Source organism: Scyliorhinus canicula, chromosome 12 (genome assembly GCF_902713615.1).
Source record: "Scyliorhinus canicula chromosome 12, sScyCan1.1, whole genome shotgun sequence".
Taxonomy (NCBI): Eukaryota; Metazoa; Chordata; class Chondrichthyes; order Carcharhiniformes; family Scyliorhinidae; genus Scyliorhinus; species Scyliorhinus canicula.
The window spans coordinates 55,201,786-55,226,329 of record NC_052157.1 but is presented as its reverse complement, the minus strand read 5'-3'; the positions used below and the strand labels follow the sequence as shown (position 1 = coordinate 55,226,329).

At 50.5% G+C, this 24,544-nt stretch overlaps 1 protein-coding gene across 2 annotated transcripts in view; it reads left to right on the top strand.

Annotated features, from left to right (window-relative positions):
• LOC119974399 (potassium-transporting ATPase alpha chain 1) overlaps positions 1-24,544 on the top strand; it is a 62,911-nt gene that overhangs the window by 22,254 nt on the left and 16,113 nt on the right. Inside the window, exons 9-17 of one of the 2 annotated variants that reach the window (XM_038813222.1) lie at positions 1,112-1,221; positions 3,192-3,326; positions 4,619-4,811; positions 8,470-8,645; positions 15,890-16,026; positions 16,395-16,545; positions 19,081-19,249; positions 20,746-20,900; positions 23,286-23,409. In XM_038813222.1, the coding sequence (XP_038669150.1) occupies positions 1,112-1,221; positions 3,192-3,326; positions 4,619-4,811; positions 8,470-8,645; positions 15,890-16,026; positions 16,395-16,545; positions 19,081-19,249; positions 20,746-20,900; positions 23,286-23,409 (1,350 nt within the window). The remainder of the gene's footprint in view (positions 1-1,111; positions 1,222-3,191; positions 3,327-4,618; positions 4,812-8,469; positions 8,646-15,889; positions 16,027-16,394; positions 16,546-19,080; positions 19,250-20,745; positions 20,901-23,285; positions 23,410-24,544) is intronic. The other variant, XM_038813223.1, reaches the window with a different exon arrangement.

The window sequence follows — 24,544 nt, the reverse complement described above, 5'->3', positions numbered from 1 at the left end:
TTCTCCCACTGAACTCCTCACCACGTTTGACGGCAGACTTTCATTCACTCCCTTCCTCCCTGGGTTCTTTTGTCCGGTTTTTTGACATCCCTAAAATGCCTCAGACCATCCCACAACTCCTCACATAATAATTTCCCCCCAAAACTGGGCATAAAGAGCCTAAAAAAGAAAACCCTTGCAGTAGCCACTAAACATGCGACCTCCACCTGCATTCCACAAGCAAAAGTGGAGAGACACCCTCTTTGAACAGGTTCCATGACAGCGAGACTCCCTCTTTAAACAGGGTCCCTGATGGAGAGACTCCCTCTTTAAACAGGGTCCCTGACGGAGAGACTCCCTCTTTAAACAGGGTCCCTGAGGGAGAGACTCCCTCTTTAAACAGGGTCCCTGAGGGAGAGACTCCCTCTTTAAACAGGGTCTCTGAGGGAGAGACTCCCTCTTTAAACAGGGTCCTTGAAGAGAGAGACACCCTCTTTAAACAGGATCACTGATGGAGAGACACACATTTCAACAGGATCCCTGATGGAGAGAGTCCCCCTTTAAACAGTGTCCCCGATGGAGAGACACCCTCTTTAAACAGGGTCCCCGATGGAGACATGTCCCTTACAATGGAAACGATGGCTGAAGTGATCCCCAATGGAGAGACACCCTCTTTAAAAGGTACAGTACTGAGGGAGAGCTGTACTCATAGAATCTCAACAGTGCAGAAGGAGAGCATTTGGCCCATCAGGTCTTCACCGAACCTCTGAAAGAGCACTCCAACCAAGTCCATTCCCGGCCCTATCCCAATAGCCCCTTAACCTAATCTACGCAACTTTATTTTGGGACACTAAGTGGCAATTTTTCATGGTCAATCCACCTCACCTGCACATCTTTGGACAGTGGAAGGAAACCGGAGCACCCGGAGGAAACCAACACAGACACAGGGAGAAAATTCAAACACCACACAGTCACTCGAGGCCAGAATTTAACCTGGGTCCCTGGATCTGTGAGGCAGCAATGCTAACCATTGTGCCACCGTGCCGCCTCATTGTACTGTTGAGGGTCAGTACTGAGGCCATGTTCTGGACTGGGGGTGGAGGTATAATTCAATCCGGTTTTTATCTTTTAGGCCAGAGTTTTGACCAGACATCGGAAACATGGCGTGCTGTGTCTCGAGTCGCTACGCTCTGTAACCGTGCGGTGTTCAAACCCAACCAGGATGGCATTCCCATTCCGAAGGTAAGGATATGGGTATATCCGGGCAAGGTGAGGTCAGAGGATAGAGATATCCCTGTCTCTGATGACACAGCTGCAGTTAGGCTAGTTATGGACTTAGTTTGTGTTTAGATTTGGGTTATGCCTAGCTCTCCATCTATTTCCAGTTTCTCATTCCTCTTCCTCGACAGCTCTCGATAGTTTGTGCCCCATCCCCCCTTGAACAGGTTAAAATGTTAGAGAGAGTGGTATCTCATCATAGATTGTCTGGTCCTAATTTGGCTTCACTGTGAGAGCAATAGCTCAGCCGGGGGGGGGGGGGGGGGGGGGGGGGGGTCCTGTTTCAACAGCTGGGGTGATTTTGCTTCATTGATATCTTTTTTTTGGCTGCATAAGTTGTTCATTCTGTGATCTCTCTTGTCAATGTCTCAGTGTTTATTTGGACAGATTTGGAGGTGTGCTGTGTTTGACGACTCTGTTAGTGATGCTTTAATGACCTCCCAGATTGACATTTCAATTGGGTCATGGGAACAGCAGCTTTCTGAGCAAGTATTTATTTTTCCTTGACACTCCCAAACGTGCTATTGCCATCTCATGGCTCATTTCTTATGTACATGGTGCATGAGTTGGCATGGAGGGTATAAGGCACACTGGAGGTGGCTGGGGAGGCATGGGTTGGCATGGAGAGTGGATGGGTAAGACCTTTTGAATTTGCATTCCAAAAATGAAATGGATATAGAGATTTCAGATATATTGCATTATATGCATTTGGTGCAGTAAAGGGTTAAAGACATGGGTTAGTGTGTTTGACTTCTGCAATAGTGTATTTAAAGAACTAATTTGAAAGGTTGTGAGACAGGGGCGTAATTAAACCAGCGTAAAAAGCTTGGGCTAATGAAATTTTGTTTTGATTAAGGGGATTTCCTGTGGAGTTAATTAAGATTCCAGCTTTGCAAGATAATGTTGTTACTGAGTGGAGCTAAGGTATCAGGCATTTTGCAGAAAGCAGTTCAGTTGTGAGCTGAATGAACCTATGTCCAGAAGTAAAGAAGTTTTGCTCTCACTGCAGTTCAGTTGAAAGAGACTAACAGACGCTAAAGCAGTGCAGACTTGTCTGAGAACAAGGGGGAGTTGAAACAAGCGAAGAAGAATCTTCTGAAGAAATACAAGCAGAGTTTCTGCTTGTGTCTGACAGGAGTCAGATCTTGTCTTGAAAACAGCAAGAGATCTTTCTTTCTCAAAGAACATCTCTGTAAAGGAAGTATTCCTGAGGACCATTGGTAGTTAGAGTGGATTGAGAGCTGAGATGTTTTTTCTTGTTGTTTGAATGGGAATAAAGTTGGCAGTTAAGGGTATTGTATTCACTGTATTGAGCCGTATTGTTTAAGGGGTAAATGTAAGTTATTTTCTGGTGTGATACTAAAGATACTTTAATATTGTGTTAATAATAAAGTTGTTTAAATATACCATGTCCCTATTTCTTCATGTAATCACTGCCGGTGCAAGGTATCCTTTCCTCATAATCTTACAAAATTAAAATATTGGGGTTTCAGTCCAGTATCCTCGCCGCTGTTGGGTCTAGTCTGGGATCGGAATAAAATCTCCGATCCAGAGTATAGCTCATGACTCCAGCAGCACTTGTGAGCTGTCACCTCGGATTGTATTCACGGTCAGGAACCCCTACATGATATTTCCTCCAGACGGACTCGAGCTCGAGCTCTGTCTAAGATCAGCTCACACAGCTTGGTCGCTACCCCACAAGACGAGCAAGGGTATGGGGAGGGGAGAATGGGGAGAGAGAGAGAGAGACAGGGGGCGAGAGAGAGACAGGGGGGGGGGGGGAGTTTCCCCAGTGTCTTCACAGCAGCAAGTAGACGACCCGGGTCATTGATCTCCTCCTGTGGGATTTTGGGAGGTATAAAGTTCACCGCGCTCTTTAACATCTAATGGGCAGGAGGGATTTCTGACCTGTTCCCTCACTCTCTTCCATTCAGAGAGAGGTCATTGGAGATGCCTCTGAGACGGCACTTTTGAAATTCACCGAGCTGACCATTGGCAATGTTATGGATTATCGCCATCGATTCAAGAAGATTTGTGAGATTCCCTTCAACTCCACCAACAAGTTCCAGGTGAGGGGGACCAGCTGGGAGCTCATGCCAGTGGAGTGGAGCTGAGAGAACTGAGCAAGAATCTGGAGCCTGTACGGGGGGGGGCGTTGTGGTCAGACATGGGGTCAGATATAGGTTAACGAGGTCAGACCTGGGGTCAGTGAGGTGAAACAAGGACTAGTGTGGTGAGACAGGGGTTTAGGGAGGTAAGACAGGGGTGAGTATACATCAGACAAGGGGTCAATAAGGCTAGACATGGGGGTCAGTGAATCAGTGAGGTTAGAGAGGGATCAGTGCAGTTCAGACAGGGTTCAGTGAGGTCAGATAAGAGGTTAGTAGGGTCAGATTGGAATCAGAGGGGTCAGGCCTACAGTCAGCGAGGTCAGACAGGGGTCAGGAGGGTCAGACTTGGGGTCAGTGAGTTCACACAGGTCAGTGAGGTCAAACCTGAGGTCAGACAATGGGTCAGTGAGTTCAGACCAGGGGTCCAACAAAGGACCATAAACGAGTCAGTGACGTCATATGGAGGTCAGACACAGGAACAGTACAGGTCAGACACAGGTTGAGACAGTGAAATCAGGCAGGGGTCAGTGAGGTCAGACACGGGTTCAGTGAAGTCACAAGGCATTCAGTGAGGTTAGACTTGGAGTCAGTGAGGTCAGATCCAGGGTCAGTGAGGTCAGACATGGGGTTTGACTCAGGATTTGTGCAGCACTCGCTAACAAATCCGATGGGGAATTCAGGAGAAACTTCTTCACTCCAAGAATCTGGGACTCGCTCCCACAGAGACTGGGGAGAATGTGGGACTTGCTCCCAGGGGGAGTGGGAAGAATGTGGGACTCGTTCACAGGGGGAGTGTGGAGAATGCGGGACTTGCTCCCATGGGGAGTGGAGAGAATGTGGGACTTGCTCCCATAGGGAGTGGAGAGAATGTGAGATGCGCTGCCACATGGAGTGGGGAGAATGTGGGACTTGCTGCCACAGGGAGTGAGGAGAATGTGGGACTTGCTCCCACAGGGAGTGAGGAGAATGTGGGACTTGCTCCCACAGGGAGTGAGGAGAATGTGGGACTTGCTCCCACAGGAGTGAGGAGAATGTGGGACTCGCTCCCACAGGGAGTGGGTGAGGTGAATAATGTTGATGTATTTAAGGGGGAGAAGAATAGAAGGCTATGGTAATGGGGGAGATGAAGAGAGGGGTAGGAAGAGGCTTGTGTGGGGCTGGAACACCAGCACAGAGCAGATGGGTTGAATGGCCTGCTTCTGTGATGTAGATTTGTTTTAACTGAATGTGATTCTTTGTGACTCTGGCAGCTATCAATTCACGAAATGGAGGACCCATTGGACCTACGTTACCTAATGGTGATGAAGGGAGCTCCGGAACGTATCCTTGAACGCAGTTCGACCATCATGATCAAGGGACAAGAATTACCACTGGACGAACAGTGGAAAGAAGCATTTCAAACAGCGTACATGGACCTCGGGGGGCTCGGGGAGAGGGTTCTGGGTAAATACAATGACAACCGGCAGCGTTGTTTCTCTTTTAACTGGCAAAATTATCCCAATCTACTTCACATGAGGGTCAGTCAGAACGATGAAATGTGACTCCGACTCACATCAGGAAATACAAGGGATAGGCAGCCAAAAGCCCGGTCAAAGAGGTCACTCTGAAAAGACCATCTTAAAGAGAGTGGGGGGTCTGTATCTCTCTATTCCCATCCTATCCATGTATTTGTCAAGATGTCCCTTAAATGCCACTATCGTCCCTGCTTCCACCACCTCCTCCGGCAGCGAGTTCCAGGCACCCACTACCCTCTGTGTAAAAAACTTGCCTTGTACATCTCCTCTAAACCTTGCCCCTCGCACCTTAAACATATGCCCCCTAGTAATTGACCCCTCTACCCTGGGAAAAAACATCTGACTATCCACTCTGTTTATGCCCCTCATAATTCTGTAGACCTCTATCAGGTCGCCCCTCAACCTCCGTCGTTCCAGTGAGAACAAACCGAGTTTATTCAACCTCTCCTCATAGCTAATGCCCTCCATACCAGGCAACAACCTTGTAAATCTCTTCTGCAGCCTCTCTAAAGCCTCCACATCCTTCTGGTAGTGTGGCGACCAGAATTGAACACTATGCTCCAAGTGTGGCCTAACTAAGGTTCTATACAGCTGCAACATGACTTGCCAATTTTTATGCTGAAGGCAAGCATGCCCTATGCCTTCTTGACTACCTTCTCCACCTGTGTTGCCCCTTTCAGTGACCTGTGGACCTATACACCTAGATCTCTTTGACTGTCAATACCCTTGAGGGTTCTACCATTCACTGTATATTCCCTACCTGCATTAGACCTTCCAAAATGCATTACCTCACATTTGTCCGGATTAAACTCCATCTACCATCTCTCTGCCCAAGTCTCCAAATGATCTAAATCCTGTTGTATCCTCTGACAGTCCTCATCGCTATCCGCTATTCCAGCAACCTTTGTGTCGTCTGCAAACTTACTAATCGGACCAGTTACATTTTCCTCCAAATCATTTATATATACTATGAACAGCAATGGTCCCAGCACTGATCCCTGCGGAACACCACCAGTCACAGCCCTCCATTGCTACTCTCTGCCTTCTATGACCTAGCCAGTTCTGTATCCATCTTGCCAGCTCACCCCTGATCCTGTGAGACTTCACCTTTTGTACCAGTCTGCCATGAGGGACCTAGTCAAAGGCCTTACTGAAGTCCACATAGACAATATCTATTGCCCTTCCTGCATCAATCATCTTTGTGACCTCCTCGAAAAACTCTATCAAGTTAGTTAGACACAACCTCCTCTTCACAAAACCATGCTAATACGCTAATACGTTTTGCTTCCAAATGGGGGTAGATCCTGTCTTAAAGAATTCTCTCCAGTAATTTCCCTACCACTGTCTTAAGACTCACCGGCCTGTAGTTCCCTGGATTATCCTTGCGACCCTTCTTAAACAAAGAACAACACTGGCTATTCTCCAGTCCTCCGGGACGTCACCTGAAGACAGTGAGGATCCAAAGATTTCTGTCAAGGCCTCAGCAATTTCCTCTCTAGCCCCCTTCAGTATTCTGGGGTAGATCCCATCAGGCCCTGGGGACTTATCTACCTTAATATTTTTCAAGACGCCCAACACCTCGTCTTTTTGGATCTCAATGTGACCCAGGCTATCTACACACCCTTCTCCAGACTCAACATCCACTACTTCCTTCTCTTTGGTGAATACTGATGCAAAGTATTCATTTAGTGCCTCATCCATTTCCTCTGGCTCCACACATAGATTCCCTCACCAGTCCTACAGTGGGCCCACCCTTTCCCTGGCTATCCTCTTGCTTTTTATGTACGTGTAAAAAGCTTTGGGATTTTCCTTAACCCTATTTGCCAATGACTTTTCGTGACCCCTTTTAGCCCTCCTGACTCCTTGCTTAAGTTCTTTCCTATTTTCCTTATATTCCACACAGGCTTTGTCTGTTCCCATCCTTCTAGCCCTGAAAAATGCCTCCTTTATCTTTTTGACGAGGCCTACAATATCTCTCGTTATCCAAGGTTCCTGAAATTTGCCGTATTTATCCTTCGCCTGCACAGGAACATGCCGGTCCTGAATTCCTTTCAACTGACATTTGAAAGCCTCCCACATGTCAGTTGTTGATTTACCGTCAAACATCCGCCCCCAATCTAGGTTCTTCAGTTCCCACCTAATATTGTTATAATTAACCTTCCCCCAATTTAGCACATTCACCCTAGGACCACTTTATTCCTTGCCCACCAGCACTTTAAAACTTACTGAATTGTGGTCACTGTTCCCGAAATGCTCCCCTACTGAAACTTCTACCACCTGGCCGGGCTCATTCCCCAATACCAGGTCCAGTATAGCCCCTTCCCTAGTTGGACTATCTACATATTGTTTTAAGAAGCCCTCCTGGATGCTCCTTACAAACTCTGCCCCGTCCAAGCCCCTAGCACTAAGTGAGTCCCAGTCAATATTGGGGAAGTTAAACTCTCCCATCACAACAGCCCTGTTGCTTTTACTCCTTCCCAAAATCTGTCTACCTATCTGCTCCTCTATCTCCCGCTGGCTGTTGATGGCCTGTGTAAACCCCCAACATTTTGACTGCACCTTTCTTATTCCTGATCTCTACCCATATAGCCTCGCTGCCCTCTACGGTGTCCTCCCGCAGTACAGCTGTGATATTCTCCCTAACCAGTAGCGCAACTCCTCCACCCCTTTTACATCTCCCTTTATCCTGCATGAAACATCTAAATCCTGGAACGTTTAGCTGCCAATCCTATCCTTCCCTCAACCAGGCCTCTGCAATGGCAACAACATCATAGTTCCAGGTACTAACCCAAGGTCTAAATTCAACGGCTTTACCTGTTATACTTCTTGCATTAAAACATATGCACTTCAGGCCACCAGACCCATTGTTTTCAGCAACATCTCCCTGTCTGCTCTTCCTCAGAGCCATACTGGCCCTATTCCCTAGTTCTCCCTCAATCTTTTCACCTTCTGACCTATTGCTCATGTACCCACCCCCCTGCCATACTAGTTTAAACCTCCCATGTGACACTAGCAATACTCGTGCCCAGAGAGAGAGGGAGACAGACAGAGAGAGGGAGACAGACAGAGAGATGGAGATAGAGAGGCAGAGAGAGACAGAGAGGTGGACAGGGAGAAAGAGTCAGGGAGAGAGAGAGACAGAGAGGAACACAGAAACAGAGAGAGAGACATAGAGAGGAGAATGTGGAACTCGCTATTTCAGGGAGTGGGGAGAATGTGGAACTTGCTCCCATGGGGAGTGGGGAGAAAGTGAAACTCACTCCAATGGGGAGAATGTTGGACTCGCTCCCATGGGGAGAATGCTGGACTCGCCCCCAAGGGGAATGGGGAGAATGTGGGATGCAGTCCCATGGTGGGTGGTTGAGGTGAATCGTGTTGATGTATTTAAGGGAGAAGTTGGCTAAACATATAGGGGAGAGAGGCATAAAAGGATATGTTGATGGGGGGGAGAGATGAAAATGGGGTTGGGAGGAGGCTTGTGTGGTTGGGGACTGTTCCTTCAACACCAGAACAGTTCACTGTGTTCCAAATGCCGTCAAACCAAGAGGCGGTGTAGGTTTAATCTAACCAGTACCTCTTGTACCTAGGATTCTGTCACATGTACCTGATGGAGAAGGAATTTCCCCGAGGATTCAGCTTTGACACGGATGAGATGAATTTCCCCACCAGCGGACTGTGTTTCGACGGGCTCATCTCGATGATTGATCCTCCCAGAGCAACTGTACCAGATGCTGTGGTTAAATGTAGGACGGCAGGTATCAGGGTAGGTGCCACCAGACTGATCAACTCAATCCAATTCAGCGATATGGGATGGCTTAATTGGGGGGGGGGGGGGGGGGGGGGGGGCTCGGGGTGGTTTATATATAGAATAACAGATACTCGGGAACGAGTTACAGACTATAATCTAATCGAGCGGTTCGGGGGTGTTTATGTATAAAATAACAGATACCCAGGAGTGAGTTACAGACTGGAGTCTAATCGAGGGGTTCAGGGTGGTTTATATATAGAATGATGTGGAGATGCCGGCGTTGGACTGGGGTGAGCACAGTAAGAAGTCTTACAACACCAGGTTAAAGTCCAACAGGTTTGTTTCAAACACGAGCTTTCGGAGCACGGCTCCTTCTTCAGGTGAATGGAAAGGCTTGTTCCAGAAATGTTTATATAGACACAGTCAGAGATGCCCCGGAATGCGAGCACCTGCAGGCAATCAAATCATCAAAGATGCAGAGAGAGAGGTAACTCCAGGTTAAAGAGGTGTGAATTGTCCCAAGCCAGTTCAGTCGGTAGGCCTCTGCAAGTCCAGGCTTGTTGGTGGGGGCCGAATGTAATGCGACATGAATCCCAGATCCCGGTTGAGTCCGCATTCATGCGTGCGGAACTTAGCTATAAGTTTTTGCTCAGCAATTTTGCGTTGTCGCGTCTCCTGAAGGCCTCCTTGTAGAATGCTGACCCGGAGATCAGAGGCTGAATGTCGTTGACTGCTGAAGTGTTCCCCAACTGGAAGGGAACAGTCCTGCCTGTTGATAGTCGCACGATGCCCGTTTATTCGTTGTCGCAGTGTCTGCATGGTCTCGCCAATGTACCACGCTTCGGGACATCCTTTCCTGCAGCGTATGAGGTAGACTACATTGGTCGAGTCGCACGAGTATGCGCCGCGTACCTGGTGGGTGGTGTTTCCACGTGTAATGGTGGTGTCCATGTCGATGATCTGGCATGTCTTGCAGAGATTACCCTGGCAGGGTTTTGTGGTGTTGTGGTTGCTGTTCTGAAGGCTGGGTAATTTGCTGCAAACAATGGTTTGTTTGAGGTTGCGCGGTTGTTTGAAGGCCAGTAGTGGGGGTGTGGGGATGACCTTGGCAAGATGTCCATCCTCGCTGATGATGTGTTGGAGGCTGCGAAGAAGATGTCGTAGTTTCTCCGCCCCAGGAAAGTACTGGACGACGAAGGGTACTCTGTCAGTGGTGTCCCGTGTTTGTCTTCTGAGGAGGTCGGTGCGGTTTTTTGCTGTGGCGCGGTGGAACTGTCGATCAATGAGTCGAGCGCCATATCCCGTTCGTACGAGGGCATCTTTCAGCATCTGTAGGTGTCTGTTGCGCTCCTCCTTGTCTGAGCAGATCCTGTGTATACGGAGGGCTTGTCCATAGGGGATGGCTTCTTTAATGTGTTTCGGGTGAAAGCTGGAGAAGTGGAGCATCGTGAGATTATCTGTGGGCTTGCGGTAAAGCGAGGTGCTGAGGTGACCGTCCTTGATGGAAACGAGTGTGTCCAAGAATGGAACTGAATTTGGAGAATAGTCCATGGTGAGTTTGATGGTGGGATGGAACTTATTGATGTCATCGTGTAGTCGTTTCAGTGATGTCTCGCCGTGGGTCCAAAGGAAAAAAATGTCATCGATGTATCTGGTGTATAGCATCGGTTGAAAGTCCTGTGTGGTGAGGAAGTCCTGTTCAAACTTGTGCATGAAGATGTTGGCATATTGAGGTGCAAATTTGGTCCCCATGGCTGTTCCGTGCGTCTGGATGAAGAATTTGTTGTCGAAGGTGAAGACGTTGTGGTCTAGAATGAAACGGATGAGTTGCAGAATTGCGTCTGGAGATTGGCAGTTGTCGGTGTTGAGGACTGAGGCTGTTGCAGCAATGCCGTCGTCATGGGGGATGCTGGTGTAGAGTGCCGAGACATCCATTGTGACGAGGAATGTTCCTGGTTCAACTGGTCCATGGGTGCTGAGTTTCTGTAGGAAGTCCGTCGTGTCGCGACAGAAGCTGGGTGTACCTTGTACGATGGGTTTCAAGATGCCCTCGATGTGGCCAGAGAGGTTCTCACACAGGGTCCCATTGCCTGAAACGATAGGACGGCCTGGTGTGTTGGCCTTGTGTATTTTCGGGAGGCAGTAGAGATCTCCAATGCGGGGATTACGTGGGATGAGAGCACGTAGGGTGTTCTGAAGGTCTGGATCTAAGGTCTTGATCAGTCTGCTGAGTTGGCGGATGTGTTCCTTGGTTGGATCTGCGGGTACCTGCCTGTAGTGTTCCTGGTTGTCGAGTTGTCGGTATACTTCTTTGCAGTAGTCTGTTCTGTTCAGTATGACGGTGGCCCCTCCTTTGTCTGCTGGTTTGATGACGATGTTGCGGTTGGTCTTGAGAGTGCGGATGGCGTTGCGTTGTGCTTGGGTGACGTTTGAGGCTGCCTTGTGATTGCGAGTGATGAATCTGGCATTGACACGACTTCTGACGGCTTGAGCATACATGTCGAGTCTAGGGCAGCGGCCTTCCGGAGGGGTCCAATTTGACTCTTTCCTTTTCGGTTGCTGCACTGCAGATCTCGCGGTCTGCTGTTCCGGTTCATTGGTCGTGTCCCTGGGTTCGCTGTCGGCCTCTTGGGGTCTGTGGAAGAATTCCCGGAGCCTCATTCGCCTGATGAATTCCTCCGTATCTGCCGCGAGACTGATGGGGACTGATCAAGACCTTAGATCCAGACCTTCAGAACACCCTACGTGCTCTCATCCCACGTAATCCCCGCATTGGAGATCTCTACTGCCTCCCGAAAATACACAAGGCCAACACACCAGGCCGTCCTATCGTTTCAGGCAATGGGACCCTGTGTGAGAACCTCTCTGGCCACATCGAGGGCATCTTGAAACCCATCGTACAAGGTACACCCAGCTTCTGTCGCGACACGACGGACTTCCTACAGAAACTCAGCACCCATGGACCAGTTGAACCAGGAACATTCCTCGTCACAATGGATGTCTCGGCACTCTACACCAGCATCCCCCATGACGACGGCATTGCTGCAACAGCCTCAGTCCTCAACACCGACAACTGCCAATCTCCAGACGCAATTCTGCAACTCATCCGTTTCATTCTAGACCACAACGTCTTCACCTTCGACAACAAATTCTTCATCCAGACGCACGGAACAGCCATGGGGACCAAATTTGCACCTCAATATGCCAACATCTTCATGCACAAGTTTGAACAGGACTTCCTCACCACACAGGACTTTCAACCGATGCTATACACCAGATACATCGATGACATTTTTTTCCTTTGGACCCACGGCGAGACATCACTGAAACGACTACACGATGACATCAATAAGTTCCATCCCACCATCAAACTCACCATGGACTATTCTCCAAATTCAGTTCCATTCTTGGACACACTCGTTTCCATCAAGGACGGTCACCTCAGCACCTCGCTTTACCGCAAGCCCACAGATAATCTCACGATGCTCCACTTCTCCAGCTTTCACCCGAAACACATTAAAGAAGCCATCCCCTATGGACAAGCCCTCCGTATACACAGGATCTGCTCAGACAAGGAGGAGCGCAACAGACACCTACAGATGCTGAAAGATGCCCTCGTACGAACGGGATATGGCGCTCGACTCATTGATCGACAGTTCCACCGCGCCACAGCAAAAAACCGCACCGACCTCCTCAGAAGACAAACACGGGACACCACTGACAGAGTACCCTTCGTCGTCCAGTACTTTCCTGGGGCGGAGAAACTACGACATCTTCTTCGCAGCCTCCAACACATCATCAGCGAGGATGGACATCTTGCCAAGGTCATCCCCACACCCCCACTACTGGCCTTCAAACAACCGCGCAACCTCAAACAAACCATTGTTTGCAGCAAATTACCCAGCCTTCAGAACAGCAACCACAACACCACAAAACCCTGCCAGGGTAATCTCTGCAAGACATGCCAGATCATCGACATGGACACCACCATTACACGTGGAAACACCACCCACCAGGTACGCGGCGCATACTCGTGCGACTCGACCAATGTAGTCTACCTCATACGCTGCAGGAAAGGATGTCCCGAAGCGTGGTACATTGGCGAGACCATGCAGACACTGCGACAACGAATAAACGGGCATCGTGCGACTATCAACAGGCAGGACTGTTCCCTTCCAGTTGGGGAACACTTCAGCAGTCAAGGACATTCAGCCTCTGATCTCCGGGTCAGCATTCTACAAGGAGGCCTTCAGGAGACGCGACAACGCAAAATTGCTGAGCAAAAACTTATAGCTAAGTTCCGCACGCATGAATGCGGACTCAACCGGGATCTGGGATTCATGTCGCATTACATTCGGCCCCCACCAACAAGCCTGGACTTGCAGAGGCCTACCGACTGAACTGGCTTGGGACAATTCACACCTCTTTAACCTGGAGTTACCTCTCTCTCTGCATCTTTGATGATTTGATTGCCTGCAGGTGCTCGCATTCCGGGGCATCTCTGACTGTGTCTATATAAACATTTCTGGAACAAGCCTTTCCATTCACCTGAAGAAGGAGCCGTGCTCCGAAAGCTCGTGTTTGAAACAAACCTGTTGGACTTTAACCTGGTGTTGTAAGACTTCTTACTATATATAGAATAACAGATACCCAGGAGTGAGTTACAGACTATAATCTGATCGAGGGGTTCAGGGTGGTTTATATAGAGAATAACAGATACTTCTGTGTGAGTTACAGACTGGAATCTAATGGAGGAGTTTGGGGTGGTTTATATATAGAGTAACAGATACTCGTGTGTGAGTTACAGACTGGAATCTAATTGAGGTGTTCGGGGTAGATTATATATAAAATAACAGATACCTGGGAGTGATTTACAGACTGGAATCTAATCAAGGGGTTTGGGCCGTTTCTATGCAAGGACATGTTGCTGGTAGGGGAGAATAAAACTGAAGTGGAGGAGGAGGGCGGGGAGAGGTTTTTGAGGGTAAGTGACTTGAGGGCTGGGATAAGGGTCGGCGATCTGCAGGAGGGATCGGAGATTAGAGGGTGGAGTCGGAGATTAGAGGGTGGAGTCGGAGATTAGAGGGTGGGGTCGGTGATCTGCTGGTGGGGTCGGTGATCTGCTGGTGGGATCCGTGATCTGCGGGAGGGGTCCGTGATCTGCGGGTGGGGTCCGTGATCTGCTGGAGGGGTCGGTGATCTGCGGGTGGATCGGTGATCTGCGGGAGGGATCGGAGATTAGAAGGTGGAGTCGGAGATTAGAGGTGGGGTCGGTGATCTGCGGGTGGGGTCGGTGATCTGCGGGAGGGGTCGGTGATCTGCGGGAGGGGTCGGTGATCTGCGGGAGGGGTTGTTGATCTGCGGGTGGGGTCGGTGATCTGCGGGTGGGGTCGGTGATCTGCGGGTGGGATTGGTGATCTGCGGGAGGGGTCGGTGATCTGCGGGAGGGGTCAGTGATCTGCGGGAGGGGTCAGTGATCTGCGGTTGGGGTTGGTGATCTGCGGGAGGGGTCGGTGATCTGTGGGTGGGATTGGTGATCTGCGGGTGGGGTCGGTGATCTGCGGGAGGGGTCGGTGATCTGCGGGTGGGATTGGTGATCTGCGGGAGGGGTCGGTGATCTGCGGGAGGGGTCAGTGATCTGTGGGTGGAATTGGTGATCTGCGGGTGGGGTCGGTGATCTGTGGGTGGGGTCGGTGATCTGCGGGAGGGGTCAGTGATCTGCGGTTGGGGTTGGTGATCTGCGGGAGGGGTCGGTGATCTCCAGGTGAGGTTGGTGATCTGCGGCTGGGGTCGGTGATCTGCGGGAGGGGTCGGTGATCTGCGGGTGGGGTCGGTGATCTGTGGGTGGGGTCGGTGATCTGCGGTTGGGGTCGGTGATCTGCGGGAGGGGTCGGTGATCTGTGGGTGGGGTCGGTGATCTCCAGGTGAGGTTGGTGATCTGTGGGAGGAGTCGGTGATCTGCGGGAGGGGTCGGTGATCTGCGGTAGGGGTCGGTGATCTCCAGGTGGGGTCGGTGATCTGCGGGAGGGGTCCGTGATCTGTGGGAGGGGTCGGTGATCTGCGGGTGGGATCAGTGATCTGCGGGAGGGGTCGGTGATCTGCGGGAGGGGTCGGTGATCTGTGGGAGGGGTCGGTGATCTGTGGGAGGGGTCGGTGATCTGCGGGAGGGGTCGGTGCTCTGCGGGTGGGATCAGTGATCTGCGGGAGGGGTCGGTGATCTGCGGGAGGGGTCGGTGATCTGCGGGTGGGGTCGGTGATCTGTGGGTGGGGTCGGTGATCTGCGGGAGGGGTCGGTGATCTGTGGGAGGGGTCTGTGATCTGTGGGAGGGGTCGGTGATCTGTGGGAGGGGTCGGTGATCTGTGGGTGGGGTCGGTGATCTGTGGGTGGGATCAGTGATCTGCGGGAGGGGTCGGTGATCTGCGGGAGGGGTCGGTGATCTGCGGGTGGGATCGGTGATCTGCGGTTGGGGTCGGTGATCTGTGGGAGGGGTCGGTGATCTGCGGGTGGGGTCTGTGATCTGTGGTAGGGGTCTGTGATCTGTGGGAGGGGTCGGTGATCTGCGGGTGGGGTCGGTGATCTGAGGTTGGGGTCGGTGATCTGTGGGAGGGGTCGGTGATCTGCGGGTGGGGTCTGTGATCTGTGGGAGGGGTCTGTGATCTGTGGGAGGGGTCGGTGATCTGCGGGAGGGGTCGGTGATCTGCGGGTGGGATCAGTGATCTGCGGGAGGGGTCGGTGATCTGCGGGAGGGGTCGGTGATCTGCGGGAGGGGTCGGTGATCTGCGGGAGGGGTCGGTGATCTGCGGGAGGGGTCGGTGATCTGCGGGAGAGGTCGGTGATCTGCGGGAGAGGTCGGTGATCTGTGGGAGGGGTCGGTGATCTGTGGGAGGGGTCGGTGATCTGTGGGAGGGGTCGTTGATCTGTGGGAGGGGTCGGTGATCTGTGGGAGGGGTCGGTGATCTGTGGGAGGGGTCGTTGATCTGTGGGAGGGGTTTGTGATCTGCGGGAGGGGTCGGTGATCTGTGGGAGGGGTCGGTGATCTGTGGGAGGGGTCAGTGATCTGCTGGTGGATCGGTGATCTGTGGGAGGGGCCGGTGAGCTGCGGGTGTGGTCTGTGATCTGTGGGAGGGGTCGGTGATCTTCCGGAATGGTCAGTAATCTGCGGGAGGGATGGGTGATCTGAGGGAGAGTTGATTAGTTGAAAGCGAGAGGATCCTTTTGGACTTTTCCTTGGTGTTAACTACTGTCGCTGTGTCTATAGGTGATCATGGTGACCGGTGACCATCCCATCACGGCCAAGGCGATCGCTGGTAGTGTGGGCATCATCTCCGAAGGCAGTGAGACAGTTGAGGATATCGCAGCGCGCAAGAGAATTCCTGTTGAACAGGTGGACAGACGGTAAAACCTGGATAATGTTGAGCCACAGCTACAAACCGACAAACCCTGTTTACACAGACACATTCTGGTTTCCATGTAGCAAACACCAAGGTGGTCTGAATGGGCCTCCTACTGTTCCTGTGTAACAGGCTCAAGGGGATGAATGGGACTCCTACTGTTCCTGTGTAACAGGCTCAAGGGGATGAATGGGCCTCCTCCTGTTCCTGTACAACAGGCTCGAGGGGCTGAATGGGCCTCGGCCAGTTCCTGTGTAACAGGCTCGAGCAGGAGCTGAATGGGCCTCCTCCTGGTCCTGACTGATTGGGGTCCAAGAGCAGTGGAATTTGGGGTGGGCCTCAGTAACAGTGCTCACGATTTGTCACCTGCAGGGAAGCCCGCGCGGCTGTGATTAATGGAGGTCAGCTGAAGGACATGACCTCGGATGAGCTGGTGGATATGTTACGTTCCCACCCGGAGATCGTGTTTGCTCGAACCTCACCCCAACAGAAACTGATCATCGTGGAGAGCTGTCAGAAACTGGTGAGTGAGATATTCAACCTGGGGGAGCAATATAACCGAAGCTAACTCACAGAGTAACACTGGGAATAGCCGAATAGCCAGTAACTGAGTGGGGGAAGGTTAGTAGGCCTCGCGATTGTGCCGGGGATGACCTGCATGATTGCTATTCGGCTATTCCCAGTGTTACTCTGAGAGTAAAACTGAGTCCAACAAACTCTTTCTGAATCTCTTATTCTCCGAGTTCCAGTCCCTCTCAAAGTCTCTCGCTGCATCTCCCCCTCTCTGTTTGCATTTTTGTCGCTCTCGGCCCCAACTTGGTTGAGAGGCAATTTCCCCCCGTATCTCTGTAACCTCCTCCAGCCCCTACAACCCTATTTCTGAAACTGCTTCCAGCCCCCTACAGCCCTATCTCTGTAACCTCCTCCAGCCCCCAACAGTTTTCCCTATCTCTGTAACCTCCTCTGGCTCCGACAACCCTCCCCATCTCTGTTACCTCCTCCAGCCCCCAACAGCCTTCCCTATCTCTGTACCCTCCTCCAGTCCCTACAATCCTCCCCATCTCTGTTACCTCCTCCAGCCCCCAACAGCCTTCCCTATCTCTGTAACCTCCTCCAGTTCCTACAATCCTCCCTATCTCTGTAACCTCCTCCAGCCCCCAACAGTTTTCCCTATCTCTGTAACCTCCTCTGGCGCCGACAACCCTCCCCATCTCTGTTACCGCCTCCAGCCCCCAATAACCTTCCCTATCTCTGTAACTTCCTCCAGTCCCTACAATCCTCCCTATCTCTGTAACCTCCTCCAGCCCCCAACAGCCTTCCCTATCTCTGTAACCTCCTCCAGTCCCTACAATCCTCCCTATCTCTGTAACCTCCTCCAGCCCCTACAACCTTCCCTATCTCTGTAACCTCCTCCAGCCCCTACAACCCTCCCTATCTCTGTAACCTCCTCCAGTCCCTACAATCCTCCCTATCTCTGTAACCTCCTCCAGCCCCTACAACCCTCCCTATCTCTGTAACCTCCTCCAGCCCCTACAATCCTCCCTATCTCTGTAACCTCCTCCAGCCCCTACAACCCTCCCTATCTCTTTAACCTCCTCCAGCCCCTACAACCCTCCCTATCGCTGTAACCTCCTCCAGCCCCTACAATCCTCTGAGATCTTTGTGCTTCTCCAATTCCAGCCTCTCGAGCATCCCCCGATTCCCATCGCTCCAGCATTGGCAGCCATGCCTTCAGCTGCCTGTGTGTCCTTATGCTGTGGAATTCCTTCCCTAAACCTCTAATCCAGTTTCTCTGACTCCCTCTCTCTCTTTTTGTCTCGCTGTCTCTCGTTCTGTTTGTCTCTCGCACTCTCTCCGTCTCCCCCTCTCACTCTGTCTCTCCTTCTTTGAGATGCTCCTTAAAAATTGTCCTCTTTGTCTAAACTTTTGGTCGCTTGGCCCCGATATCTCCTCATGCGGCTCGAGGTCAAATTTTGTCTGAATTGTGATTGTGTGTTTATTGAATTTTTTTCTAAATTCGTTTGTACGGAATCTGGGCTTAGCTGGCTCAATCAAAATTGTTGTCCATCCCTAATTGCCCCATGAGAAGGTAGTGAGTGAGCTGCCTTCTTAAATCTGCTGCAGTCTCTGAGGTTCACCCACAGTGCTGTCAGGGAGGGAGTTCCAGGATTCTGACCCAGCGATACCGAAAGACTGGCCAATATATTTCCAAGTCAGGATCATACGTAATTTGGAGACGAAACTCCAGGTATCTGCTGCTCTTGTGCTTCTAGATGGCAGTGGTTGTATGTTTGGAAGGTGCTGCATAAGCAAACTTGGTGATTTCCTGAGGTGCATCCTGTAGATGGTGCACATGGCTGCCACTGTCCGTCGGTGGTGGAAGGAGCCAATATTTGTGGAATTTTCTTGAATTTTGTTGGAGCTACACTCATTCAGGCAAGTGGAGAGTATTCCCATCACACTTGTGGCTTGTAGGTGATGGACAGGTATTGGGGAGTAAGGATTTCCAGCCTCTGACCTGCTCTGTTAGCCAGAGTATTTATGTGGCTGGGTCTCGTTCACTTTCTGATGAATAGTAACCCCCAGAATTCTGAGAGTGGGGGAGATTTAGTCAATGTGATGACGTTGAATGTGACGGTCAGATTCTCTCTTGTTGGAGTTGGGTATAACTGTACTTGTGTTTTGTTGTATTCAGATGGGGCATTAAATGGGAACTTACTTGTGCTCCAATAAGGAGGAACAGATGACAACTGGGGTTACTGGGTGAGGAGGTGCATGCTTATAATGTGTAACTCCGGACATAAATAAGGGGTGGAAAGAAGGGCTCCAGTTCTACCCTTCACTGACTGACTGTTTGGGTCCAACTTGGAAGCATTTCGGGATGTTTAAGGTGGTACGGAAATGCAGGTTGTTGTTGGGAAAAGGGAAATGTTCGAACGAGCCATGCCTGACACCCAGTTGTTGCTCGATTTCCCTCCGGGTTGCAGAGCGTGCAGGACTTGCAGACAGAGTTTAATGCCAATCCTTGCTCCGCTCTCTCTCTCTCTCTCATTCACAGGGCTCCATTGTTGCTGTTACTGGAGATGGAGTCAATGACTCTCCAGCACTGAAGAAAGCAGATATCGGAATTGCCATGGGGATCGCAGGATCAGACGCTGCCAAGAATGCCGCTGATATGATACTTTTGGACGATAACTTTGCTTCAATTGTAACTGGAGTAGAACAAGGTAGGCATGGGTCACTTTACACTGTCCCCGTCAAACACTCCCAGGACAGGTACAGCATGGGGTTAGATACAGAGTGATGCTCCCTCTACACTGTCCCCATCAATCACTCACAGGACAGGTACAGCACGGGGTTAGATACAGAGTAAAGCTCCCTCTACACTGTCCCCATCAAACAATCCCAGGACAGATACAGCACGGGGTTAGATACAAAGTAAAGCTCCCTCTACACTGCCCCCACCAAACACTCCCAGGACAGGGACAGCATGGGGTTAGATACAGAGTAAAGCTCCCTCTAAACTGTCCCCATCAACCACTCCCAGGACAGGTACAGCACGGGGTCGGATACAAGGTAAAGCTCCCTCTACACTGTCCCCATCAACACTCACAGGACAGATAGAGCATGGGATTAGATACAGGGTAAAGCTCCCTCTTCAATGTCCCTATCAAACACTCCCAGGCCAGATACAGCACGGGGTTAGATACAGAGTAAGCTCCCTCTACACTGTCCCCATCAAACACTCCCAGGACAGGTACAGCACGGGGTTAGATACAGAGTAAAGCTCCCTCTACACTGCCCCCACCAAACACTCCCAGGACAGGTGCAGCAAGGGGTTAGATACAGAGTAAAGCTCCCTCTACACTTCCCCCATCAAACACTCCCAGGACAGGGACAGCACGGGGTTAGATACAGAGTAAAGCTCCCTCTGCACTGTCCCCATCAAACACTCCCAGGACAGGTACAGCACGGGGTTAGAGACAGAGTAAAGCTCCCTCTACACTGCCCCCATCAAACACTCCCAGGACAGGGACAGCACGGGGTTAGATACAGAGTAAAGCTCCCTCTATACTATCCCCATCAAACACTCCCAGGACAGGTACAGCAGGGGGTTAGATACAGAGTAAAGCTCCCTCTATACTGTCCCCATCAAACACTCCCAGGACAAGTACAGCACGGGGTTAGATACAGAGTAAGCTCCCTCTACACTGTCCCCATCAAACACTCCCAGGCCAGATTCAGCACAGGGTTAGATACAGAGTAAGCTCCCTCTACACTGTCCCCATCAAACACTCCCAGGGCAGGTACAGCACGGGGTTAGATACAGAGTAAGCTCCCTCTACACTGTCCCCATCAAACACTCCCAGGACAGGTACAGCACGGGGTTAGATACAGAGTAAAGCTCCCTCTACACTGTCCCCATCAAACACTCCCAGGACAGGTACAGCACGGGGTTAGATACAGAGTAAAGCTCCCTCTGCACTGTCCCCATCAAACACTCCCAGGACAGGGACAGCACGGGGTTAGATACATAGTAAAGCTCCCTCTACACTGTCCCCATAAAACTCTCCCAGGACAGGCAGAGCACAGATTACAGAAGATGTGAGCAGTCACAGTTTTGAAGGATGTTGGGTCAAAAGCCAAAGTTGAACTGTCAGAAGTTCACTAACCCTTCAATGTGATGCCTTTTTAAGATTTTCTATTTAACTGATTTCATTAGGGCGTCTAATTTTCGACAACCTGAAGAAGTCAATCGCCTACACATTGACCAAGAACATTCCGGAACTGGCTCCTTACCTCATCTACATCACCATGAGTGTGCCCCTGCCCTTGGGATGTATCACTATCCTCTTCATCGAACTTGCGACGGACATCGTAAGTCCTACCTCTTCTTCTTTGGTGACGAAGAAAATTACCCCTCTGTCCCTTCGGGCAAGATTATAATCCTGGACCAGACCCCAACAGTTTCTCGGATACTGGACAGAAACCCAATATTTTATTTTAATTTTGTAAGACTGTGAGGAAAGGATACCTCACTCCAGGTGTGATTTCACAAAGAAATAGAGATAAGGTTTATTAAAACAAATATTATTACCAACACAGCATCAAGATATCCTGAACATCACACAGAAAAACTAGCTTTCAATTACCCCTTAAACAATACCAATCAGTACAGTGAATACCATAACCCTTAACTGCTATCTTTACTTCCATTCAAACAACAAAGCCATCTCAAGTTCCAATCCACTTTTAAATAAAGTGAGCTCTCAGGAATAGCTGTTGTACGGAGAAGTCTGGATATTCCACTTTGCGAAAGAGAGGCCTGAATCTGTCAGAACAATTCTTCAGAAACTGTCTCTCCTAGCTCCCAACTGTAATACCTGTTTTTCTGCAAACCACCTGGTACTCTAACTCCTCCCATTAGTTGAAACACATTGTATCCAATTAACCAATACACAGCGATCCCTCTTAATCCAAACAAAATCTGTGAGCCCATGCTTTTACGATACTTTAATTGCACCTCTGGCTCCCAAAAAATTTGTCTGTCTTTCAAACCAAGATTCTTTAAAAACACTACTGCAACAGTCACACACATTAACCCCAGGTTTTTAACCCTTACTTACAAAATATTTGAATTCCTACAATCATAACAATAAATAATCTACCCCTCGGAAGGAGACCATTCGGACCATCGTGTGGTCGCTTGCCGACAGGTCGCACTCCAGCTGAACTCTCCCCCTCCCCCCCATCTCTTTGTCCATTGCCATCTGGGGTCTGCCGCTTCCCAGCTCATTTCCCAGGGACTTGCGATTGTGGCGAGGGTTCCTCTCTCCATCACTAGTCTAGGCATTAACTTCCAGTTCCCCAACACCCTCCAGGAGGGGGGTTGGGGGATAACAGAATCCCCTGCACGGACCCTGCAGTGCTCAGCCAATAGCAATGGTCGCTTCTTGCCCAGTCCACCCTGAACTCTCCCAGCCCCCTCTGCTCCAAGTGAAACAATCCCAGCCTCACCTCCTCGCCAACGTACTCCCCCAGTCCCGCAGCATCCTCACCTGCACCATTCCATCATGCAGTCGCATCTTCACCAACAGTGCATTGACTTCAAGCGTACACAGTATGCGGACAGGTGGTGGTGGGTTAATAATGTCAGTGGGCTAGTAAGCCAGCGGCCCAGGCTAATGGCCCAAGGATATGGGTTCAAATCAACCTGGGCGGCTGGTTGAGTTTAAATCCAATTAACAAAACCTGGAAATTGAAAGTTGGTCTCAGTAATGGAACTATCGGCAATTGTCATTTAAAATAAACATTTAGTTCACGAATACCCTTTTGAGAAGGTAATTTGCACATCTTTATCTGGTCTGGTCAGGCACATTACCTGATGATGTACACTTCAACTATAGGAGAACGAGGAACAGGAATAGGCCATTAAGCCCATCGAGCCCGCTCCGCCATTCAATATGATCGTGGCTGATCTCATCTCGGCCTCAACTCCACTTTCCTGCCCATTACTAATTAAAAATCTGTCTCGCTCCTCCTTGAATGTACTCAAATTCCCAGCTCCACCACACTCTGGAGTCATGAATTCCACAGATTCACGACACTTTGATTCGAATAAAGACACATCTTGATGCCAAACCTCACACGCTCTGTCGCTGGACTATTAAACCGGAGACTCCAGGGTCATGCGATGGGGACCCGGTTCGAATCACCCATCATATGCACTAAATACCTACAATACAATATCTCTGAAATTCCTGCATTTATCACATAGTTATCGAGTTCAACAGCACAGAAAGAGGCCCTTTGGCCCATCGTGTTTGTGTCGGCCATCAAGCTCCTATCTCTTCTAATCCCATTTTCCAACACTTGGTCTGAAGCCTTTTATGCTGCGCCATTTCAAATGCTCATTTTAAACGATTCTTAAATGTTGCGAGGGTCCCTGCCTCTACCATTCTTTCAGCCATCGAGTTCCAGATTCCCACACCCTCTGGGTGAAAATGTTTTTCCTCAAATCCCCTCTAAATCTCCTGCCCATTACCTTAAATCTATGCCCTCTTATATTGGCCCCTGCCCTCAGGTGAAAAGTTCCTATTAAGAAATCCTAGAATACTATCTGCTTTATTAACTGCTCTCTCCATCTGTCCTGACAGCTTCGATGATCTCTGCACGTATACCCCCAGCTCCCTTGCACCGTTGAACAATTTTACCCCTGATTTTATATTGTTTCTCACGGTTTGAATCTCTCCTCTCGAGCAGTTCCCGTCTGTGTCCCTTGCCTACGAGAAAGCAGAGAGTGACATCATGAATCTGAAACCCCGGAACCCTCGTCAGGACCGACTAGTCAACGAACAGCTCGCCGTCTATTCCTACTTCCAGATCGGTAGGTGCTCCGCTCAGGGTTCGGTCGCCCTTGGTTCACCCAGATCGACCTCTCACCCCTCTGCGTGACACAGAATATTCAAATTTCAGCCCCCTTTGGACATCCCTGAGCCGCTCACGGCCGACGAAAGGCATTGTTTGCAGGGAGGTCACTGTTGTGACACAGGAAACTCAACGGGGCAATTGACGCTCAGCAAGATCCCACAGATAGCAACATGATAGAGACCCAAATCATCTGATTATTTTCAGCGATGTGGGTTGAGGGATAAACACTGGGTCTCAGGACACACTGGGAGAAATCTGCGCACCCACCCCTCCTATTGCAAACAGCAGCCGTGGGATCTTGTACACCACACCACCACCCTCCCCCACTTCAAGGGGGCAGTCGGTGGCCTTGGTTTAATGTATCATCCGAAAGGTGGGATTCCCGAAAGTGCAGCGTTCCCACAGTACTGACCTCCCCCGACAGTGCAGCGCTCCCTCAGTACTGACCTCCCCTGACAGTGCAGCGCTCCATCAATACTGACCCTCTGACAGTGCAGCGCTCCCTCAGTACTGACACTCTGACAGTGCAGCACTCCCTCAGTACTGACCCTCTGACAGTGCAGCACTCCCTCAGTACTAACCCTCTGACAGTGCAGCACTCCCTCAGTACTGACCCTCTGACAGTGCAGCACTCCCTCAGTACTGACCCTCTGACAGTGCAGCACTCCCTCAGTACTGACCCTTGATGTACCATCGATTGTACGCGATCGAGTGATTTACCAAAGTCTGGCTTTAATTGACTAGAACACAGCTCTGCGATCGTCTACAGTGGAAAGGGACGATCGTCAGGCGTCTGAGCATTTATACCTCGTTAATAGAGGCGTGGTTAACTCAGCCTCTCGGCCAATCGGTCGAGAGGCACATGACCGACCAGGGCCAATGGTAAGCCGACGTTCTGGCCCAATGGCAGACGAGTATGCAGATCATATCACCACAACCCTCTGACAGTGCAGCGCTCCCTCAGTACTGACCTCCCCTGACAGTGCAGCGCTCCCTCAGTACTGACCTCCCCTGACAGTGCAGCGCTCCCACAGTACTGACCTCCCCTGACAGTGCAGTGCTCCATAAATACTGACCCTCTGACAGTGCAG